General features: G+C 38.8%; 1 protein-coding gene across 1 annotated transcript in view; it reads right to left on the reverse strand.

Moving 5' to 3' along the window:
• The window catches only part of DTNB (dystrobrevin beta), a 136,232-nt gene that overhangs the window by 60,801 nt on the left and 50,033 nt on the right, over positions 1-25,398 (reverse strand). The window contains exons 7-9 of the mRNA XM_087823408.1: positions 24,480-24,585; positions 23,427-23,593; positions 8,902-9,026 (exon numbers count right to left, since the gene is read on the reverse strand). Coding sequence (XP_087679534.1) covers positions 8,902-9,026; positions 23,427-23,593; positions 24,480-24,585 — 398 coding nt within the window. The remainder of the gene's footprint in view (positions 1-8,901; positions 9,027-23,426; positions 23,594-24,479; positions 24,586-25,398) is intronic.

A 25,398-nucleotide genomic window follows, 5' to 3' on the forward strand; every position in this document is an offset into this window, starting at 1 on the left:
GCAGCCAGTTGATTCTCTCTCTCTCTCTTTTTCTCTCCCTCCTTCCCTCCTTTCATTTCTCAAGTCAATTAAAAAGAAAACCAATGAGATAACACTTCATACCTGTCAGAATGGCTGTCATCAATAAATCAACAAACAAGTGTTGTCGAGGATGTGGAGAAAAGGGAACCCTTGTGCACTGTTGGTGGGAATGCAGACTGGTGCAGTCACTGTGGAAAGCAGTATGGAGTTTCCTCAAAAAATTAAAAATGGAACAGCCTTATGACCCAGCAACTCCACTTCTGGGAATACATCCAAAGAAACCCAAAACACTAATTCAAAAGAACCTATGTACCCCTGTGTTCACTGTAGTATTATTTCTAATAGCCAAGATTTGGAAGCAGCCCAAATGCCTGTCAGTAGATTGAGTGGCTAAAAAAGCTGTGGTACAGTTACACAATGGACTACTACTCAGCTGTAAAAAAGGAAATCATACCATTTGTGACAGCCTGGATGGGCCTGGAGGGTATTATGCTAAGTGAAATGAGCCAGTCAGAGGAAGACAAGTACCATATGATTTCACTTCTATACGTGGAATCTCAGGAACAAAATAAACTAACAAAGTGGAGACAAACTTGTGGATTCAGAGAACAGACTGACAGCTGTCAGTGGGGAGGGAGTTGGGGCTGAGTAAGAAGAGCAAAGAAAGAAAACTCAAGGACAGACAACAGTGTGGTGACTGCCAGAGGAAAGGGGGTTTGCGGGGCTGTAGAAGAGGGTAAGTGGGGGACAAACGGTGATGGAAGGAGACTTGACTTGGGGTGGTAAACACACAATACAATATACAGATGGTGTACTGTAGAACTGTACACCTGAAACCCATATAATTTTATTAACCAATGTCACCGCAATAAATTCAATAAAAAACGAAATGTACTGGTGATTAACCACTAATAAAATAAATTAGGTATAAGAACTATGTGGTTAGATAATTAGATCCTAAGCAACAGCCAATTGCTTGAAATTAGGCTAGCAAAGAGTCCATCAGAGACATCAAGAGCTGGAAGTGTTATAAAAACGTTTTGACCAAAAGAAACAACTAATTTCTTTCAGAGACTCAGAAGTAGGAAAAGCTGCTAGAGTGTTGCTAGTTGATGATAGGTGAATTGGTTTTGATTAAGATTTATTTGACAAACCTTGTGTACTTAATTTTCTCAACTCACCATGGAAATAACGCAATGAACCAACCAAGGAAATATGCCTGACATCTAGTGGAGGCTTTAGGTACTGTAGGTATGTGACCAGTAGTATTCTCTGAAGAAACATAAAGGGTGGTGGGTATTATAGTAAGTAAAATAATCTAGTCAGAGAAAGGCATGTGATGATTTCTTCATGGGCGGGCTATATGACTATATAAATCACGGTTAGTGTCATTCATTCATTCAATGTACTTTAAGTGCCTACCATGAACCAGGCAGAGTCCCAGACTTTGTGGAGTTGACATTTTTGTGATATGATTTACTTTATTCTGAGGAAAAGACTTTAAAAGTTTAGAATACAGTATTTATGGCATCCTAACCATTTAAAACACTTTCAGATACATTATTCTTAACAATATCCTGAGATAATTAAGATAAGTTTTATTATCACCTGTTTCACAGAAAAGCAAACTGATGTCTGATTTTTTTTAGATCTCTGGATTTTTAAAAAAATATATCTTTATTGATTTCAGAGAGAGGAAGGGAGAGGGAGAGAGAGAGAAACATCAATGATGAGAGAGTCATTGATTGAGCCCGCAACCCGGGCATGTGCCCTGACTGGGAATCGAACCCCGATCGCCTGGATCCTAGGTTGATGCTCAACCGCTGAGCCGCGCCCGGCCGGGCTGGATTTTTAATCTAGTTTTTGCTCCTATCATTTCACACTGCTTCCCTTCTATTTTTCAACCATCCAAATTACAGTCATTCAATATTCTCTCTTGATTCTAAAACTAACCACGGGTGCAAACAATGGTTCCATTCCTGTATGTTTCTATAATAACAATTTTTCCTGAGTCAGCATGTTAGGAAGTTGAGGTACAATAGGAGGAAGGCTGAGCATGGGTTAGGAGGCCTAGACTCTGTCCTAACTTCATTATACTGTAGCTGTGTGCTTGGGAAAGTCATTCCATCTCATCAGTGCCATTTCCTGATCTGTTAATGACATTTATACTGCAAAGGTTGCTGTGAAGGTTAAGAACAGGTGAGCAAAGGGCTGGGAACACTATGGGTGCTCCGTAAATATCAAGGGCTCTTATCAAATTCTTGAGGCTCTGAATAAATCTCTATGTGAAAAAGGAATTGTAAGCAATTAACAAAACAATATACTTTACCTCTGAGTTTCAATTCCTATGTCAAATTTCCATTTAGGTTTTATTGTATTTCTGGGAATGCAATAATGGTAAAGACCTATGATTTTTTAATCTTACAACCTTCTCTCCATCTCCATTACCACCATCGTAGTTCAAACCACCACCATCTCTCGCCTGGGCAATGAAAAAAACAATAATTTTTCTTAAATGCAAAACTCAACATGTCCACCTCCTATCTAAAACCCTTCAGTGTGGGTTAATGCCCAAAAGCTCGGGGCCTTTGCTACCTCTGCAGCCTTCCTGCTGCCCTGGGTCCTAGCTCCCCCTCTGCTGGGAATGCGCCTCCCACTGCCCTACTCATCTTTTAAGCTTCACCGTGTTAGTCTTCACAAAAGCCTTTCTTAAACTGCCAATAAGGTCAAGAAAGACCAGCCCTGGCCGCTGTTGCTCAGTGGTTAGCACGTCAGCCTGCGCACCAAAGGGTCGCGGGTTAAGGGCATGTACCTGGGCTGAGGGTTCGCTCCCCCCTCCCCCGTCGGGGCTGTCGTGGGAGGCAACCCGTCCATGTGTCTGTCTCAGGTCGAGGTTTCTCTTTCTCTCACTTCCTCCCTCCCTCCCGTCCTTCCACTCTCTCTAAAAAAGCAATGGAAAAAAATCCTTGGGTGAAGACTAACAAAAGAGATAAAGAAAAACCATAAGGTAAAGACAACTTGTTAGAAAATTACATATAGGGGACAAATATGTGATTTACATGATTTCTCAGAGCTTCAAAGTGAGTATCAACTGCTAAAAGGATGGCAAAGTCCAAACTGCAGGAAAATCATCAGGGAAAGAATGGAGTTGGACAGATGGCTGTCCCTGTTGAAAAATAAACTCAAATCCTATCTCATATCTAACAACAAAAAAAGAAAAAATCCATAAGTGGTAAGTATTTTATAGACAGAGGCACTATTACTACCTTGAGGTGAGAACATTATTTAAATACGAAAGGGAAGCCACAAACCATGAAAAAAAAACTTAACAAATCTGATCTTTAAACTAAAAATGTAAGAAAAATAAAGTTTAGAGACAGTGATAAATTCAGATAAATTTTGCAGCCTGTTTGACAAAAGGTTATTTATTCCAATAACAATACTGAATGTAAACTGTAATTGAGAAATAAAACTTTTTTTAAAGAAAAAACATTCCAGCTTACAATTTATAAGAAACATACTGAAAACCCAAAGACACAGAAAAGTTTAAGTAAAAGGATGGGAAAGTTATATCTGGCACATACCTAGCAAAAGATATTAAAAGACATTATTAGCAGAGAAAATAGACTTGAAATAGAATGGTCAAGAATAAAGAGTCCCTACATAAAAATAAATTTTTAATTTCCTAGTGAAATGTATCATTTGGAAGGCTATAGAAGATTTGAGCAACATGATTAACAAACTAAACTTCATGGACATACAATCAGTCATTTACTACAAATTCTACACCCAACAAGCATAGGATAAATGCTACTTTCAAATTTACTTGGAACATGATAAAAACTAGATTATATGTTAGATAATTAGTAACAACAAATTTGAAAGAACTGAAAAATACAGACCAAAATAAAATTAAACTAAAAATTAGTAACAAAAAGGGAACTAGAAAACCCCCATATGTTTGGAAATTAAGAAAGTATTCTTCTTGCCTGGCCGGGCGTGGCTCAGCGGTTGAGCATCCACCTAGGATCCAGGAGATCGGGGTTTGATTCCTGGTCAGGGCACAGGCCCGGGTTTCGGGCTCGATCCCCAGCAGGGGGCATGCAGGAGGCAGCCAATCAATGACTCTCTCATCATTGATGTTTCTCTCTGTCTCTCTCCCTCTCCCTTCCTCTCTCTGAAGTCAATAAAAGCACTTTAAAAAAAAAAAAGTATTCTTCTCAAAGAAGAAATCATAACAGAACTTAGAAAATATTTAGGACTAAACAAAAAAATTACATAAACTTTGTGACACCACTCAGGTAGTGCTTAGAGAAAAAAATAGCCTAAATGCTTATAGTAGGGGGAAAAACCTGAAATGAGTAAGCTACCATGTCTCGAAAGAAGTTAGAAAAAGAGTAGCAAAAGAAACTATAACAAAAGAAATAATAAAGATAAAGGTGAAAGTAAATGAAATTTAAAATATAATGAATACAATAAGAGAATCATCAAAACCAAAAGTTGGTCCTCTGAAAGTCCTATAGATTTGACAAAACTGTGGCAAGATTTTTCAAAGAATAAAAGAAAGAAACCATAAATACATGAAAGTAGAAATGAGAAAGGGACATTAGCACACATACTGTAGATAAAATATTATAAACTTTGTGCCAATAATTTTGAAAATTTAGAAGAAACTGACAAATTCCTACAAATATAAATGTTTCAAAGTGACTCAAAAAGAAATAAAAAATAAAAATAGTCTTATAATCACTTTTAACAATTGGAATTAGCCATTAAAAATCTTTTCACAAAGAAGGCTAAGGGGACAAATAATTCCAATCTTAAACAAGCTCTTCTAAAAAATATAAAAAGAGAGCATGCTCCTCAACTTTTTGAAGAAAGCAAAGTAGGCAAACTTTGTCCTAAAGAAACAAACAACAACAACAAAAAGGGAAGTTACACAACAATTTAACTCAAACATAGCAGAAAGCTAAACAAAATATTGGCAAATGAAATCCAGCAGTGTATTAAAAGGAGAGTTAATTTACATTTATTCCAGGGCTGTTTAAAAATGTAATTCACTACATTAATAGAATAAAGAAAATCATATGATCATCCCAACTAATGCAGAAAAGTTCTTTAATAAAATTTGACATACACGCATGAAATAAAGCAGTCTTAGCAAACTAGTAATAACAGGAAACCTCTTTTACCTGAGAAACAGTTTATACAAAGACTACATCAAACAACAAGCAAAATGAATGCTGAAAGCATTCTCTTTGGGATTAGTAACAACACAAGAATGCCTATTAAACCACTTCTATTCAATATTGCACTGGAGGTTCTAGCCAGAATTATTAAGACCAAAAGAAAAAAAAGTATGATTAATGCTTAAAAATACAAGGAGTGGGAGAGAGAAAACAAAGCTGTCACTCCTTGCAGGTGATATAATTATTTAGAGAAAAGCCAAAAGGATCTGAGTATAAATTACTAGAATTAATGAGCAAGTTAAGCAAGATGACTACATAGTGGATTAAAATACGAAACCAATTTGCATTTTCATACACCAGCAACCAACGGTTAAGGCACGTAATTTCAAATAAGATAACCATTTGCACAATTATATACATTTGCCAAAACTCAGCGAATTATATACTTTAAGTGGGTGTATTTTATTGCATGTACATTATATCTTTAAAAAATTGTAGGAAAAAAGGTACCGTTTGCAACAGCAACAACAGTACACAAAAACCAATCTAACATACATAAGACTTTTATGGGGAAACTTATAAAGCTTTACTGAAAGGCATAAAAGGATATTTAAATAAATTAAAAGACATACACATTCATGGAATGAAAGATTTAATATTGTAAAGATGTCAATTTCCCCAATTTGATCTTCCGATTCAATGAACAACTGATCAAAATCCAACATAATTTTATTAGAAACTCAACAAGCTGATTCTAAACTTTATATAAAAGAGCGAAGAGCCCAGTTGGCGTGGCTCAGCGCTTCGGTTGAGCATCGACCTAGGATCTAGGAGATCGAGGTTCAATTCCCAGTCAGGGCACATGCAGCAGGGGGAGTGCAGGAGGCAGCTGATCAATGACTCTCTCTCATCATTGATGTTTCTATCTCCCTTTCCCTCTGCCACTCCCTTTCTCTCTCCCTTCCTCTCTCTGAAATCAATAAAAATATATTTTTAAAAAAAAGAGCAAAGAGCAGACAAGATACTCCTAAAAAAAAAGATTACTTAATCCCTTATAGTAATTAAGATAGTGTGATATTGCTTAGGGATAAACAATTTAACCAAAGGAACAGAAGAAAGAGCCCAGACACCAGACCATGTGTATTTGAAACCATTTATGACAGTAGTGGCATTGTAGGGGAATGATGGATTATCCAATAAATGGCTCTGAGACAAGTTATTACGCAAAAGCAAAGAAAGAGAGAAAAGAGAATTACTTATTCTATATCACACTATAAACAAAAATCTACTTCAGATGAATTAAAGATATATGAGATAAGGACATTCTCAAAACTTAAAAAGGAAAAAAGAGAAAACCACTACAGCCTGGCCGGGCGTGGCTCAGCGGTTGAACATCGACCTAGGATCCAGGAGATCGGGGTTCGATTCCTGGTCAGGGCACATCCCGGGTTGCGGGCTAGGCAGCCGATCAATGACTCTCATCATTGATGTTTCTCTCTCTTTCCCCCCTTTTTTCCTCTCTCTGAAATCAATAAAGATATATAAAAAAAAAAAAAAAAGAAAACCACTACAATGTTGGGACAGACAAGGACTTTTCTAAAAAAATTTTAAAAGTGCAACATAAAAAACACTAACCAAAAGGGGAGAAACTTAACAAATTTAACCCCCAAAATGGATTACAAGCAAAAGGTGAAATTCCCAGTGGAACACAGCAGGTTCCGGGAAAAAAGCATTTTTTTCCCCAGCAAGAAGAAAGCAATGGGAAACTGAAGAAAAAACAGCAGTCAGAAAGTCAGTGCAATTATAAAGTCAGCAGGCATGCTTCTCAGCAATCAGTGTTGTGTGAGAGAGAAGTTCCCACTGAACTCTGAGGAACAAGTGCACAGGGTCATGAAACTGGAACCACACAAAAGAACAGAGTATCGCAGCACACTGTTTGACTTCGTAATACACGGCATTAACTGTGAAGGCTGTTATTTGGTTTTCAACTTTTAGATTTAATCCTTACTAAATCTCAGAAGACTTACATAGAAGAGAACAGAAATATCATCATTTTGACAATATAAAAGTAAAGGCACAGACGACGGAAGTTAGGAGGCAAAAGGGGAAAGAGACAAAGTACTTATTTTCTCATTTTACATAAAAGTCAAAAGAAGTTACAAGAAATGGAAGTTTAAGAATATTATTTAAAATAACAAAGCTGACCAACTTAAAAATGGTGATATAATTATGAAAAACTGGGGTGGGTTGATGTATACAGTTATAAAGAATGTTGGTTTCTTATACCACAGAAGGGATTCAATAATGTCCAAAACTAGTAAGTCAAGAAATGGTGCTCTACTCCTAAAGTGCGGGTGCCATTCAGGAACAAGTCCACCATTGTTTCCACCCACAGTTCCAAAGCCATGGCTCAGAAATTTTCCCCAGGGGGAGGGACGTGCTTTAAAACAGAGAGCTCTGAATCTCTTCCCTAAGGAACTGGCTTTATCTGCAACAGAGTGTGGAAAAATTCAAGCCTAGAGCATTCTTGAAAATAGTGGAGGTTGTAGTGAAAGTCAATTGGAAGGAAATTGGTAAAATCAGTGAATTTCTAGGTTAAACTGCAGGCTAGCTAGTTTCACAGTAAGAACCCAGGGTAGGAGGCAGCTTGGAGAAGCCCTCCAAGGACCAGAACAAATCTCAAGCACTGACCTCAAGAACTATACTTCCAAAGGATGCTGAATTTGATTGAGACAGTGTGTGGAGCAAGTTATGCCCCAAGATATTGTTGAAAACAATAAAGCAATCAGCTGGCAAAAAAAGAAGAAAAAAAGAAATGGTGCTCTGAATGTATTATTTTGAGATCTGGATGTAGCCACTAGGAGATCTAAAAGCCAAACAAAACACAGTAAAAAGTGTGGGAGGATGTGCTGTGTTTCACTTTCAGCTCTTCTACAGCACTGAATTTTTAAACGACGTTTGTATTATTCTACCACCAGGCAGGTAAAAGACAACGAATGTGTACTCCAAGAGAAAAACTTCTAACACCTGCTAAAGACTAATCATCAAGAAACCTGCCAACTTTATCCAGCCGCGTAAACACCACCACCGTTTAACGCAGTGAAGAGATCAGAATAGAGGCTGAATCTTCCCTCGTTTTCCTCCTCCTTACTTTTCCTCTCGCTCTAGTTCTCTAACATTTTTGGTCCCTTTAGCTTTCTAGCATGAATATTCAATTAAAAAAATATATAAAACATTAGTTTTGTTTATAAAATATAGCCTTATGTTTCCTAATTTTCTCTCAATATGGGAAAGAGTAAATAAGGTTGATTTTCATTTCCATGTTGTCTAAACTAAGTTTTAAAATCTATGGGCATTACTGCTGTAGAGAAGAAATGATCTCAACCACTGACGTAAGGGAAGAGCACCCCAACAACAGAAGGCAACCCTGCTAAACCTAGCACAATAGTTACTCTTAATGCATTCATGTTTCTTTTGGAGACTGCGATGTGTTACTGCACCTTCAGGGCTCAGGAGCTAGGTTTCCATGTAGACATTTATGGTGATTTAAAGAGATGAAAGCTTGAAGTCTATGGTCCCCAAAACCAGAGGTTAAATGTTCATATTAGGTGATACTTAGTTTTGATCCAAAAGAATTTATCAAGGTCTCCAGTTCAGTCTAATCCACATCCATACCCAGGTATATACTTACACTATATTTGCAAGGTCAAGTGGTTTCTCTGGTTGCTCAGGAAAAACAGGATGCGGGGGTTCTCTGGTGGGTACACATCCCAAAGATTTACTAATTGCATGGCTCAGCTTCTTTGCAGGGGATTTCTGTGTCAAAGTAGAAAATAAGGAAATAAGGAATTAAATCTTCAAAAGCATGAAAAAGAATTTCAAAAGAAATGGTGACAAGAGCTATAGAAAAAAGCTTTTCAAATACCAACCAAGTTTCATTATAATCAACATTAATGGGTTCTGCAGAAAGGAACCTACAGTTGCTCCAAGGTCATCTGTGGTCATTCATTTCTGTGCTTCCTTTCTCATCTCTACACACACACTACCAAGTGACTGTTAACTTTCCTTTTGAACACCTCTATGTACACTTTGCATAGATTCTCTTTTGATACTTCTGGATCACATTTCGATAAGATGTAATAGTTAATTCCCTAATTGGAGTCAGAAATTTTTGTTGGGCTAAAATGTTGAGAGCTGATGGCTTTTGAATGTTAGCATATTAGCTAAGCCACATGCCAAAATGTGCCTATTTGGAGAATATTCCCCCCAGAAATGTGAGGCATAAAATCTGGTGTTAAGGGTCTGGCTATGTGCACAGATACAAGGAAGCACACACACACACAAGCAGCCTGCATCTGACTCGTGACTAACTCACGATATGCTGAGGTAAAAACTGAGTTGGCACACTAATACATTTCTCTGGAAGGTAGAATAATATATGCCATACAAAGATTATCAAGTCTAAGATTTAATAGTAAATATACACCAAGGTAAACAATATGCCACAATTAAGTAGAACATTCATGATTTAAAGCAGGCTCTTTACAGGATGCTGACTTTATTGTCCACCCATTCCCTTTGAATAACAGTGTTGTCTGAGATTTTCTTCGCAGGATAGTAACTGCAAGGTTTAAACACTTCATTTTACTGCGTCTGCAGTGTGTTACCACATGTGCCTCCTTAACTGGAAAACGGAACTTGCTTCCAGCTGTGTACCTCATCAATACCGTGTCTCCACTGAATTTTTATATTGTGTTTGCGTGTATTTTAACACAAAATAAGCAAAAATCTGTTTGTCTTCAAGGCTATATAGGCAAAGTTAGTTAATACCTTGTTTAAAATAACGATAGAATAATACCAATTTCTTCAGATACTTCATATATTGGATCCAAATCACCTACCACTATCCCCTTCAATCCATTAAATTCTGGGAAAAGTCTAAATGTAATCTAATTTCCTGAAAATCATATGGAGCTAAACAAAGCCGAAATTCTGAACCCTCCCCCCCCCAACAGCCGTCTACTGTCCCTTTGCCCAGTGACTGACTGTGACTGATTTTTCCTCCTCTAATCCATAGTCTACACTGCCCCCCAGACATCAGTCTTCTGCTTAAATCTTCCAGAGGCTGGCAATAATCTGCAGAATTCGATCTAAGTCAACGCCATCTTATCCATGGCTTTCACACCTGGCTCCCGCCTCTCTCACCCTTCCCTTCGCACTAGCGTAAGTGACAAGCTGCTCAGGTGAATGCCACACCGGGTCTCCCAGCGCTCTGCATCTTGGCACTTGTCGTTCTGAGGTCTGCCTTCCCTGGTCTGCTTCTCTGGAAACTTTCTGCTCAGCTCTCAAGACTGCTTGCAGGCCTCTCTTCCTCACTGCTCCACATGTCAGCACCCACCCTTCCAAGCTACCCATTTACCATGTAAGGCTTCCCACTGGTGCACTCCCCATGTTATATTGCATTTTTAATTTACAGAGCCTATCTCTGTTAGACTGGTGCTCTTGAGGGGTAGGATCTACATTTTATTCATTTGTGTATTTCCAGAACCTGTCCTACAACAGAATATGTTATTTGAACAAATTATTTGCCTAGATGAATTTTCTAGATTGCTTTTTACCTGACCAAACCACATATGTCTTAGTTTTTGAGAGTTATGATACAAGGAGACAATCAGAGGACAGAGAGTATCTAAATTTGCCTTTACAACTAAACACAACATCTGTAATCCATGTGTTAATTTCATGACTTTTTGCTCTATCTGGGAACCACCTGGGCCATTAATTCATGCAGTCTATGCGAGATGGATTATCACATAGACTCCTAGCTGCATCCTGAGTAATAACGGCCTGAAATCACAGGTTCCATACATATAATTTACAATAAACATTAAAATAACTACATGACTGTTAAAATAAAAAATGTTTCCCTTTGCCCCACCTAATACTCTCCAGCAGTATGCCTGTTGTGCTTTTGAAAATTCTACTTGAAGTCAAGGTTTAAGATTAGATCCAATTTCAAGCCTCAAAAATATAGATAGAAAGGTAAAATCAATACAGGAAAGTCAATTCTAAATAATTAGAGTACATCAAAAGAGGCTTGATATGTAGGTAAGGAAAAAAGTAAGAAATAAATATATACAGGAATTAGAATATTAACTATGGGCTAGCACCAAATCAAAAAAGGGTATTACCCTGAAAAATTCAAAGATGCACATTCAATTAGGTTGTCTAAATATGTAAATAAGTGATTTCCTTAAAAAGATCTCGAAGACTGAATTATGATACAGACCTGAATCGAATTTCACTGTGGAGTCAGTTTAGGAGGCTAACAGTAACAAGGCTGTAAGCAAGCTTCAAAAACTGCTGTGGGCGCCAAGACTGGGGCATTACCTCTTCTGGCTGCCTGGCCCCTAGGACAACGCCCAGACTTAGCAGTCAGTCACTAAATATTATGGCAGCAAAGGGAGTGAGCAGGAAGAAAAGCAATCAGGCCTAGGGACTGGTGGCTCCCACACTGCATTTATGCTACTGTGCCAGAAAGCTCCTTTAGGTCTCTGTACCTCCCCCTCACTCAAACTCTAAAACTGCTATATGGAGAGGCCTTAACCTAGAAAATTAAATCTCCTCCAAACACTTTTAGGTGCTGATTTTCAATTTTTGTGCATTTTCAATACCCTCAATCTACTTCACCCAATTTCAAAACATTTCCAACCATCTTTAAAATTTTAAACTATATATTTTTACAATTAAAAGATATATCACTGTGTATAAAACATACAGGTACAGTTTAACCACTATAAAACATGTATCCATCTACCTACTATTATTCCTGAGAAACAGAACATTATAGTGAGTCTGAAGCCTCGCCGTGGGCCCTTCCTAATACGGCCCACTCCCACCATGCCAGATCCTCCTGGTAACCAGTGTCCTGGGTTTTGTATTAACCATTTCCTTCATTTTATTACATTAGCAACTGTATATAAATAACACGATTCATTTAATACATGTTTAAAACCTATACTTACTTTTTTTTCCCTGCAACTTCCTTCTTTCACTCAGAATTATGTTACAATTCATCCATACTAACGTATGTAAGTGTAATTCATTCATTTTTCAGTTTGATTGTACTTCATTACTTAATCATATAATTTATACATTCATTCCACTGCTGACGAACACTGGGTTGTTTCCATTTTTCCCTCGTTCATATTGCTGCTATAGACTTTCTTGTCCGTGACTCCTGGGGGCCATATGTAAGAATTTCTTAAGAGAGGAATCACTGGGTCATGAGTTGGGCACATTCAATTACTAGGCACCACCAACTTGTTTTCACAAAGTGGCTGCACTAACTTCCACTCTCCTCGGCCGTGAGACTTCCTGACTTTCCACATTCTCGCCGAGCCTTGTTATTGACAGACATTTTAACGTTTGCCAGTCTGGTGGGTGATAAATCAAGTCGTATGTGGTTTTAATTTCTAATTCCCTGGTTACTAAAAAGACTGAGCATCTTTTCCTGTGTTTATAGGCCATTTGTGTCTCGTCTGTGAAATTCCTGTTCCTGTCTTTGGCATAGTGGGCTGCCTTTCTCTTAGTGACCTCTAAGAGTTCTTTATAACTTCTGAATGTTAATCCTACGAAAGTTATGACTTGCAAACAACTACTCTAAGGCCTGTTTTTCCGTCTCCCTGTTCTTTACGAAGTCATCTTTAGATATAACATTAGTCCCAGGTTAGTAATCTTTTCCTTTATATTTTGTTTTCTGTATCTTAAGAAATATTTCCCTCTCTGAGGTCAGAAAGAGAGCGTTCCATATTGTCTTCTGAAGTTTTATTCTCAATCTACTTAGAACTGCCTTCTTTGGAAGGCATGAGGAAAGAATCCAATTTTATTCCATACAGAAAATCAACTGCCTCAGGATCTTTTAATAAACGGCCCATAATGTCCTACTACTCTCTATCCCTGTGCCAGCGTCGCATGACATAGTTGCTGTCGCTTCCTAGTCTCTTTTCAGGTAGTATCAGAGCCCCAAACGTATTCTCTCTAGGAGTGTCTTTATTGTTCCTGACCCTTATAATTCCACTAAGATTTAAAATCAGCTTGTCACTTCCCACAAAAAACCCTACTGGGATTTTGATGGGAACTGATCAAATTGATAGGTAGTTTTTGAAAGAAATGACATCTTTATGAATGTATTTATTTCCTCATACATTTAAGCCTTCTTTAATGTCTTTCAGTAAAGTTATAAATTCTTGTCCATAAAGAATATATGCATCTCACCCGGCCAGGCGTGGCTCAGTGGTTGAGCATCAACCTAGAATCCAGGTGATCGGGGTTCAATTCCCGGTCAGGGCACATGCGCTGTGGGCTTGATCCCCAATTGGGGGGCGTGCAGGAGCAGCCGATCAATGACTCTCATCACTGATGTTTCTCTCTCTCCTCCCTCTCCTTTCCTCTCTCTGAATAAAGATATATTAAAAAAATATATATATATATGCATCTCTTAGTTATTTTAATTTACTATTAATATATTTTATTTATTCTTATAGCTTATATCATTATTTTAATTTTTTCCTGTTACTTTTATCCTTTCTTATCTACATTTTAGGTTTTGTTTTATTTTTATCATTTTAATTTCCTTTTTTGGCAACTATAGTCTTCAAGTAGAATCTTCCAGTGGTTTCACTTTTACCCCCTGAAATGGCAGTAACGTTTATTAAGAAATTAGTGTCAGGCACCTGATCGCTGCTTTGTACACATACCTGGGCTCATTTAATCCTCCAGTATTCTTATGAATTAGATGTTAATGGTCTCAATTTTATAGGTGTGAAAACTAAAGCTTACATAAATAGGCCCATCATCATTTTTTCATGGTACAACACAGCCTCTCAACAGGTAAAATTACTCAGAGAAAGAACATACAGGGATTGGGAGAGACAGCCTGGATGGTGAGACATTCTTGCAAGGAGTCAGAAATAGACTAGGGTCACCAAGTACCACAATGAGGGTCATAAAGGGGAATCGCAACTGAGGTGGGAGTGGGGACACAGAGTTTCCAACTGAGGGGCAGACTCCAAGGTAGAGGGCGGGAGATGGCTTACGCTGTAACCACTGCACTGTGTCCTGCGCCAGGGTTGAAACTTGTTTTCCTCACATTCCCGTGGACCGGGCATTAAGACATTCGGGGGAAAAAGTTCTTTTGAGCGCGGATGACTATATTTTCAATCAGCTGGGAGCTAATTCCTTGCAAAGCACAGTCTTCAGCTCAGGGTACATGCTGATAGGCCCTGACACTTGGGAGCACAACAGTCTAATGGGAAAAGCTCAGGGTTGGTGCCTTGAAGGCCATTCCTGTCATGTTCACTTCAAATTACTCTGATTATATCATCCTGAGCATCAAGCCACCATTTGAGGGGATCTGAGCTGAAACATAAGCCTATTAAACCCTCAGGTGAGTCAGGAACCCCCTCTAGCTGTCTGAACATGAACACTGACCACAATCTTAGCAGCTGTACTCTCGCCCTAACTTAAAATCCAGTAACTCTAACCATGCCTCAACTACGTTCATGTCATAGCTCATCAGTATTTCAGCTGCAGCTTATTTTAAGCCCACCAAAATTAGGTATTATTATTCTATACAAGACACTTAAATTTATTCACATTTACCAATTCCACTGTGTACCATTTCTTCTTGTATCCCATTTCTTCCTTACTGCTTCAATTAATGTTTTTCCCCAAAGTATATCCTTTATTAGGTCCTTCAGCAACGGTCTATTGGTGGCAAACCCATTAAGCCTTTGCTGAAACTGTATCTTTATTTCTTCTTTGCTCTTGAGCAGATGAGGTAGGTACAGAATTCTCGGTTGATATTCTCATTTTATTCTTCCAATCCTTTAATCACCTTTCACATTTTTCATTTCCCTATATCTGTGTTCAACATTCTCCATCCTAGTTAATTTCTTGAGATCTATTTTCCATTCCCTAATTTTTAGTGTAGCTGTCTCTAATTTGCTATTTAACCCCTCAATTGAGCTTAACCTTAATATTTTTATTTCTAGAAGTTCAATTTGGTCCTTTCTTCATATTACCTTGTTCCTTTTTTTAAATGTCACTCCTCTAAACTTACTTCTATTCAATATTGCACTAGAGGTTCTAGCCAGCATTAATAAGACCAAAAGGGGGAAAAAAGTATGATTAATGTTTGAAAGTATAAGGAGTGGGAGAGGGAGGAAACAAAGAAAACGATCACTATTTGCAGGTGATAGAATTATTATAGAAAATCCAAAAGAATCTGAGTATAAATTATCAGAATTTAGGAGCAAGTTAAGGAAGATGACTATATAGTGGATTAAAATGCAAAAGTAACTTGCATTTCTGTACACCAGCAACAAACTGTTCAGGTACATAATTCCAGAAAGATACCATTTTCATGACTATATACATTTGCCAAAACTCATCAAATTATATACTTAAAGTAGGTGCATTTTATTGCATGTAAGTTATATCTCAAAGGAACTGTAGGAGAAAAGGCACCATTTGCAACAGCAGCAACAAATGTAAAGTTTACAAGAATTAATCTAAGCAATATAAGACCTTTCTAGTGAAAAGCTATGAAGCTTTACTGAAAGCCTGGAGGCAATATATGAATCCCAGAGGCTACAAAGAGGTGGGCGGGGGAAAGCTGGGAGGATGGGGAGGGGAGGAGGTGAAGGAAGCTAGAATAACAGATTCAAAGGCATGAAAGTAAGAAAATAGGGTGGAAAAAGCAACTGCAGATAGTCCAATACTGTTACAGTGCTGCCTGAGTGAAAGACACAAATGAAAGTCCCAGATCAAAGGCATAACTGTAAGCGCTTTCAGAACACTACTCCACCAGAGTGAACTTCAGTGTGTTATAAATCATCTCTGGTTTAGAAGCTGCTTCGAGCATGCACTGAGCAGAGGTCTCTGGCTCAAGTGAAGTAACAGACTGCACAACAGGATAGAATGAGGGAGAAGTGTGACCAATACGTTAGGTTTGGGCAAAGGGTCTAATCAACTACAAGGGGCAGAGCCCACGAGCACCGTGGAAGTATGTTCACAGGCAGCCAGAGTCCCAGGAAAGGCTAGAGGTTAGGGAGCGCGAGGGCTGGAAAATCAAGACCTGCCGTGTGCTCTTGGTACAGCAGCACTCTGCGGGGCCTGGAACATAACAGGCACTAGACATGTTTACTGAAGGAATACCAGGGCAGAAAACCCTTTGCCTGGTTAGACTGACCCGTGTGGCTACCCCTGGGCACGCAACAACTCCAGCGCGTTACAAACACTGCTATACATCAAGGCAGCAACAGAGCCAGCAAAAGCATACACTATACAGATACACCAGCCAGCAACCAAAGACAACCACCATGATCATCTAGCGCTGTTCTGAAAGTGTTTCCCAAACTTGTCTGAAGATAAAAAACTCATGCGGTACTTGTTTAAAAAACAAAAAGCAAAGCAGATTCCTTTGCCTCAATCCAGACCTACTAAGCTATAATTCCCAGGAAAAGAGGCCTGGTACTTTATATATTTAAGAAGCAGCCCAGATGATTCTTTTCAGGCAATTTTTGGAAGCACTTCTCTAGAAGCTCTTGCCAATACAAAGAGGTTAAAAAAAAAAAAAGGTGTAATGACTGGAAAATGACTAAGTTGTTTCCTATAGATGATACAGTTACCTACCTAGAAGTCCAAGAAACTGACTGAAAAATTATTAGAACCATGTATTGCAGGAAAGCCAGTGAGATTTCCAGATGGAAATGTCCACAAGACCACTGAATACGGGAGCCTTAACTTAGACAAAAAGCATGGGCTGGAAGTAGAAATTGCAGAAATTTATCAGTGTCCAGGGGGTCATCTAAAACCTGGAACTGCGTCAAAACATTCAGAGAGAGGGCACTACAAGACAAGACAAGAGCCCAGGAGAGAATGCCAGGGAACATAACATCTGCTTTATCGCAGGTAATCAAAAGGTTCAATTAATAAACAACGCAGGAATGTTCCACAGTTGGACATTTCGTAGTCACTCAATGAAGATAAGATGTAATGAGCATGCAATACACATATATTAAATTTATTTAGAGAAACAGTTCTACCCTAAACCAGAATCTATAGATCTCACAAAGTACTAGATAAGCAGGTAACCATCACAGATAAATTTGAGTTCATGTAGAAACAGACAAGCAGTTCACAGTGCTGGGTCACAGAGACCCCTAGTCCTCCCACACATGGAAGTGGGTGCACATTCTCCAGTTCAGCTCTGCTGGCCACCTGTAAGAATCAAAAAAGATCTAAAGCTGGAGAAAGGGCTGTGGCTAAGTGACAAATGCTAGAGGAAATTGCTCATTTGAAGAAATGCTTGGTCTGGGTGAAGTCATATATTTCTCCGCAATGGAAAACCTTCCTGTCATCTCTTTGCTCTAAGAATAATGAGGCTACTGCTGAAAAAGATGCCTTATTGTTTCATAGGCTACACACCACTACTGTCTTCAGTAAGCATCCATCTTTTTAAACAGCTGGGTCCATTTCAAATGGTCTGCCTTCTAACTCAGCACTTTTGCAGCTGTAAATGGGTTTAAGAATCAATAGTACATCCAAATACCACAGTCGAATGGGGACAATGTTCAGATGCTAAAAAGAGCAATATTTAAAACATACCAATCAGCCTATTGACAACGCTGATAAATGCCGTCAGGACGCCTCTAGCCTGTTCCTTCTCTCTCTCGGATGACCCTGGGAAGTCCATCATTTCAGAGGGAGGGCCTTCGCCAGTGAAGCAGTCAGCGTAGCTGTGGGTCGGAAGAACTTCAGGGCACTTCTCCCCAGACCTTCATACCACCCCGACAGGAGTAAAGAGAGGAAGCCAGAGTTCTGCAAGCTCCTGGCAAAGCCCCCTTCAAATCAACTCTCACAGCGGCAGCACTGTGATCTGCCTTGGAGACTATCTGGAGCCAATTCCAGCACAACTTTTATCGGAGGTTATGCTTGTTTCATAAGAAATCCAGGATTCCTGCTGGATTCTCATTCCCATAAGGCTCTGCACATCCCGTGACATGACCCCATCGCCCACTAATCCTTAACTCCCAAATCCCTTCTACTTGTCTTCATGGTCTCCCATCAGCACAACCCCTTCTTCAGCTGAGAATATCTTAAGTGTTTCCCCTGAAGCCATTCAAGCGGCAGCTGCTTTCTCTCTCACACCTCTCAAACATCTCCATCTCCAGGTGAAGGAGATGTCCTCTTAAAACCTCACTGCCATTCTCAGATCCTTTCCCCTTTTCTTTAAAACTAGTTTTGAATGTCATCAGACTCAAACCCTAAATATCCCTCCACAGTGGAGTCCAACATTACTACTGTCATAACTCTTGCTGACTCCCACATCCACAAAGTAGACCTTTCCAACACATGAGCTGTAGTGGGTTGAATGGTGGTCCCAAAAAACATATGTCCACATCCTAATCTCTGGAACCTGATAATATTATCATATGTGGAAAATAAGTGAATATTATCTTTAATGGTTAAATATGTGATTAAGAATCTTGAGAGCAAAAATTTTTCCTGGATTATCTTCGTGGGCCCCAAACACAATCATGTATCCTTGTAAGACAGACACACAGAGAACAGAGAGAAGAGGAAGAGGCAATATCACCAACGAGGCAGCGCAGTAGCCACAAGTCAAGGAATGCCAACAGCCACCAGGAGCTGGAAAAGGCCAAGATGATGTGACAGCTAATTTGTCAGCTTGCCTGGGCTATGGGTTACCCAGATATTTGGTCAAACATTATTTTGAGTGTTCCTATGAGGGTGTTTTTGGATGAGATTATCAGTAGAATGAATAAAGCAGATTTCCCTCCCTAATACAGGTGGGCCTTGCCCAATCAGTAGAAAGCCTAAATGGAACAAAAAGGCTGAACCTCTCCTGAGTAAGACAGAATTCCCCCTGCCTACGTTTGAACCGGGACATTGTCCTTTCTCCTGCCTTCAGACTTGGATACAGTCTCTTCCTGGGTCTCAAGCCTGCTGGTCTTGGGACCAAAACTACACGATCAGTTTTTCTGGTCAAAGGCCTTCAGACTCAGACTGGAACTACACCCTCAGCTCTCCTTGGTCTCCAGCTTGCCAACTCAACCTGCAGATCTTAAGACTTGTCAGCCTCCAGAATCACGTGAGCTGATTTCTTATAATAAATCTCTTTATATTTATGTATCTCCTCTTGGTCCCATTTCTCTGGAGAACACGCACTACTACAAACAGATGTAAGCTACACTAAACATCTTGATTTCAAACTTTTGGTATCCAGAACTGTGAGAGAATAAGTTTGTTTTAAGCCACCAAATAGGTGGTAATTTCTTATGGCAGCCCTAGGAAACTTACACACTGGACTTCACTGAGCCCCTCTCCTTCAGCAAGCTTTCCCCTACTCTACACTGGCCACCAGTTTCACAGTCACATCACAGTACATTTTATTGCCAATCAGTCGACATCATGTAAAAATCATAATTTTGAGCACCCCACTCTCATACCAACTATCTTTCTAGCCGCCTCCTAGTATCTTACCTTCAACAGTGCTTCAACCTCAGAGGGACCTATACTCCACTGAGCCTGCTATCTTCAATAAGTCCCGTATCTCCCTCACGGCCTCATTTCTCTCTTTAAACAACCTACATTCCATGGTCCACTATTACATTCATTTCTCAGCAGTGTATCAGGGTTCCTGTTTCCTCACATTCTCATCAGCACTTATCACTGTTAGTCCCTTTTTTTTTAAAATCCTCACAGAGGACATTTTCATTGATTTTGAGAGAGAGAGAAGGATGTGAGAGAGAAACATTGATCAGTTGCCTCCCCGCTGGGGGCTGGGGATTAAACCCACAACCTAAAAGTATGTGTCCTGACTGGAAATCAAATCTGCAACCTTTCAGTGCACGGGACGACACTCCTACCAACTGCGCCACATCAGCCATGGCACTGTCAAGTCTTTTTATTTTAGTCATCCTTGTGGGTGTGAAGTGCTATCTCATTGTGGTTTTGATTAGGCATTTCCCTAGTGACTAATTATGTTAAGATCTTTTCACGTGCTTATTAGCCACTTGTAAATCTTGTTTGGAAAATGTCTATTCAGATTCTTTGCTCATTTCCCCCCCAATTAACTTACCTTATTTTTTTATTGTGGTAAAAAATACATGACATAAAATTTACCATCTTAACTATTTTAATTCTCAACTGAGGATATGTTCTTTAAAAATTTTATTTGAGAGAGAGGAGAGACATCAATGTGAAACTTATCGGCTGCCGCCTGTACATGCACCAATGAGGGATCAAACCTATCTTAATCATTTTTTAAAATTTAATTTTATTATTATTTTTTAAAATTTTTGTTCAAAATATTACAGTCCCTTCTTCTCCCCATTGAGCCATTCCTCCCTGCCCCACCGCCCTCCCCAGTCCCTCACACCACTGTGTTCTTGGCTTGTGCATATACACATATAAGTTCTTTGGTTACTCTCTCCCCCTCCGCCCCACTTCCATCCCTCTGAGATTCGTCAGTCTGATCCATGCTTCCATGTCATTGAATCATTTCTGTCCATTGGTTTATTAAGTTCTTTAGATGTACAGTTTAATTGTGTTAAGTTTATTCACACTATTATGAAACAGATTTCCTGAACTTTTTCATCTTGTAAATCTGAAACGCTATACTGACTAAACAACAATTCCCCTTTTTTTCCCCCTCACCCCAGCTCCTGGTAACCATCATTCTACTTTGCCTCTGCCCATGTTTAAATTGGGTTACCTGGTGTTTTTGCTATTGTTGAGTTGTAAGAGTTCCTTATAATTCTGGATACAAGTCCCGTATCAGAGATATGATTTGCAAATAGCTTCTCCTTTTCAGTGGGTTGTCTTTTTACTTTCTTAACGGTATCTTTTGAAGCAGCAAAGTTTCTAATTTTAACAAAGTTCAATTTATCTGTTTTTCTTCTGTTGCTTGTGCTTTTATTTATTTTTATTTTTTATTTTTTAAAAATATATCTTTATTGATTTCAGAGAGAGGAAAGGAGAGGTGGAGAGAGAGAAACATCAATGATGAGAGAGTCACTGATCAGCTGCCTCCTGCATGCCCCTCCTGGGGATCAAGCCTGCAACCCAGGCATGTGCCCTGACCAGTAACTGAACTGTGATCTCCTGGATCATATATAGGTCGTTGCCCAACCACTGAGCCATGCCGGCAAGGCTGCTCATGCTTTTAGTATCACGTCTAGGAAGATGCTATACACTCCAGGGTCACAAAGATGTTTTGTTTTTAGAGTTTTCTGGCAAAAAGGGAAGCCAACAATCTTAATTGTTCCAGGTCTACAACAACACAATTTGTTCTGACTTCTTAAAGAAAATGGTTTAATATCACTACTGCCCAAACAGCTACAGAAGACATTTATTTTTTTAAAGTAATAATATTAACAGAGATTGTTAAATAAATCCAAATACTTCCTCATTTATAGATTTTAAAGAAAAGAATAAGTAACTGTTCAGAGGTGAAGTCTGCCATCTACTGGGAAGAAAGGTGAAATTTTCACAGCATCCACTGAGTTATGTAACTGCCTCTCCTGAGGCAATCTACTAACAAACTGTGTCTGTATACGTTGTATAATCTCTCTCTTGCTGCCATAGAGTAACCAAGGGAGAATCAGTCAAAGTCCTCTTGGTAAAGTGAAGACGAGGGTAAGCAGAGATTTGAATGCAAGGCACGGAGGGTGGGTGCAGAGAATGGAGATAGGTTTATTTCTAGCCTCTGTGCATATCAAGAAAGGGTTAAGAGTTATGCATATTTTACCATAATTAATAGGAAGAAAGGAAAGGAAGTGAGCTTAATTGGGTCACCTCTGTGGGACTCCACCAGGACACTCTCTGCCCTTACTCACTCCTCTCCCAATCAGACTGGTTGGTTTTAGAGAAGTAACGAACATGCCTGGCTCAGCCTCTTCCCCTCCCTTGTTTCCTGGGATCTGCAAAGGCCACAGAGCACACATTCCCCCAGCTCCCAGAGCCACAAACGTCGAGGCTCTAGTCCCTGCTGGAAAGGCCCACACTGGGTGGGAGTACATATGTTCAATTCAGGGGCTACTAGCAAGTCCAATTGTTTTCTCACAATCAAGTTAAAACATTTAAAATAACTCCTCAAACAAAAAAATACTGGAATTTACAGCATAACAAGACCCAGAATAGGATGTTCATTTAAATAAAATTTTATGGTTAACTGTAACTGAAAATCTATCTAATAAAAAAAGAAATTATCTCTAACACATTCTCAGGGATGTAGGAAATAAAGTGTATATACCTGAGTTGAAGTTTGCTCTTTTTTTAAAAAAAAACACAACTAACCCCTGATATAAATTTACTTGCTTTTTTTATTGGTTGAGTTTTAAGAAAGCTAACTAGAAAAAAGAACAAAAAACTTTTTTTGTTACTTAATACTTAAAGTCCAGTAGAATGACCATGCTTAACAACTTTGATCCTGAATTATACTAATAACCCTATATGTTTTTTCTACCCTTTAGCAAACCCACTAACAAATAAAAACTATAGAAAATGGTAAAAACTCTGAAAATAAATTGGAGGAAAGGGGAAAAAAATTATCAATACTAAGTTTGTTACATGATTTATAAACACAACATAAAAATCAGACATCAACCTCCACCTAAACAGTGTTATTTAAAAGACTACTTTTGAAACTAAGGACACCAATGTAGCAACTGTAAAATACAGTATTTTCCCAATCTTAGAGAGGCAAAAATCTAACTCCTTTATTTCATACAGCTTTCTTTGCAACACTATAAACATTAAGAAAATTTGCTTGAAAAAAAAGAACTTTAAATCTTTACTTAAAGCTCATAGAGTTGTATGATTTTAAAATAAGAAGAAACTCGCTTTTTACTTTGGAGAGGGAGCACTGTAACATTCCATTTTACTGAATAAAAGAGGGCCATTTCAGGTGTAATAGTATCTCCATCCTGGAACTTCAAAAATTCTGCTTTTAAAATCAAGTGATGAAGCACAACGTATTTGCAACACCAGTCCTAAATGTCAGCATTAAGATCTTATTACACCACATCCTCATTTGTAGGCATCTAGCCGGAAATAGGCCCAAGTGCTGTTTCTGGTGAAATAGATCAATAGTTGGAGACAAAGACTGAAACACAAAGCAATTACCCAAGAAGAATGCTCCTTCATCTGGTGTTGGTTGCTGTGAGGACCACTGGCATGGCCACGCCAAAAGCAATTTTGGCAGAGCTGGTAGTTGTGGCATTGCTGGCATCGGTACCGGAAACCCATCATACTCTCACACCGGCAATAGGAGCACTCGACGGGATGGAAGACTTGCAGAAGGAAACGGGAGAGAGAAGGGCAGTGGAGAAGGAATGGGATAAGAGAGAGAAAAAAATCATTCTCATTTGGGGAATAAAGTCAATACAGTAGAAAAACTAAGATTAAAAAAAAAAAGTGAAAACAAAATTAGAACTGAAGACTCCAAGATTTCTCCTAGTAAGTTAACCAGCCATTTATTAGAATTAAAGAGAAAGACAATAAATTAAGGAAAAATTCTTTGAACCACCTTAGAAAATAGCCTTCCCTTTAACAAACTAAGACCCTAAACAAGGAGATAAACTGAGAGCAATAGCAGAAAAAAATTAAGAAGTTACTAAGAGATAAGTGCCATTTCAATTCCAAGTGAAACAAAGGTTTACGCCAAATTACTGAGAAGGACACTGAGAGTAATTCAAGGTAAAATAGTAAAGGAAAAACTGAAGATGTGTGAAACCCAGTACTAAGTTCTACCTTAGCTACTTTCCTTCAAATGATTCAAAAACAATTATAAGTTTTAGTGGTTGATATTGAATATGTCCAATTTTTTAGACCTATGATTTTTATAAATTAAAGGAAAAAAGTAGCCATGACTAAATCAGGCGGGTTCAAGCCAAAAACCACCACCTGGAATCTCAGGGGAAAAGCCTAGAGTTTGAACCACAAAGTTTTATGACACTGCAACCTCTTGATATCCTATCTAAGTAATAAGACCCCCACCACTTCTTTTTCTGAAAAATAAATATTCTTCTTTTGAAAGCTAAAATCACAAGTTCAAATGATAAGAGTGCCAGCAAATATCAATTATAATGTCAATCATAATAGCTAAGGACATTACAAATACTCTCAGTTCACACACTTCCTACAGCACAAGGAACGAACGGGACAAGTTCTGCTTACCGTTCTCAACATGGGCAAGCCTGTGCATGAGAGGCAGCCAGACAAGGCACTGCGGAGGCGGATCGGCCATCAGGGTGTCTAAAAACATATTTAACATTATCTTTTTCTGTGAAGAGAAGAAAAACAAATATACTTTATATTTTTCAAATACCTCTGAACTCCAAGATTAAGTTAACTTAGGACTCTCCCAGCCACGTTATAATGAATTACATGTGGAATTTTACTGAAAAATAAATTATTTTAATTACCACAGACACTGCTACACACTATAACTACACACTACTCCTATATTCAAGTGCACTTCCACATGCGTTATTTTATCTGGGTCTTAAAACAACTGTATACGGTAAATGCGTTAGGTATTACTCTCTTCATATTACGGATGAGAAAATAAAAGAACATAGCATTTAAATAGCTTGTAAAGGTCCTGCCCAAATCAGACACAGAGTGGGACTAGAACCCAGATATCCTTCCAATTGCTATTCCCGCTACGCAGTGGGGAGCAGCCATCCCTCACCTGACTATGAAACATCGATGAGAACAGGAGCTAAGGCTGTCAGGGTGTCTACCACATTTCCAGCATTCATAACAGTGCCGGGCACACAACAGGCATTTAATAAGTAATTGTCGCATATATACCAACAAGAGGGGCAAACACTCTTAAACATCATGTAATAACCTTCTCATCGACATAAGGGAAAACTGAAGCTCCAAATAGTGAGGTGATTTGATCAGGTCACAGAGAGAGTTATAAGAAGGATGACATTAGAACCTAACTACCCAAATGCCCGTCACAGTACTCCCTCCATTATACCATCTCCCTAGCTGGACTGCATTTTTCTGTCCTATCTTTATATCTGTCTCTTAAACAAACACCTTGTAAGCTTCCACTATATGGGAAACACTGCTAAAATTACGT

This window comes from Miniopterus natalensis, chromosome 13 (assembly GCF_054644295.1).
Source record: "Miniopterus natalensis isolate mMinNat1 chromosome 13, mMinNat1.hap1, whole genome shotgun sequence".
In the NCBI taxonomy this organism is placed as follows: domain Eukaryota; kingdom Metazoa; phylum Chordata; class Mammalia; order Chiroptera; family Miniopteridae; genus Miniopterus; species Miniopterus natalensis.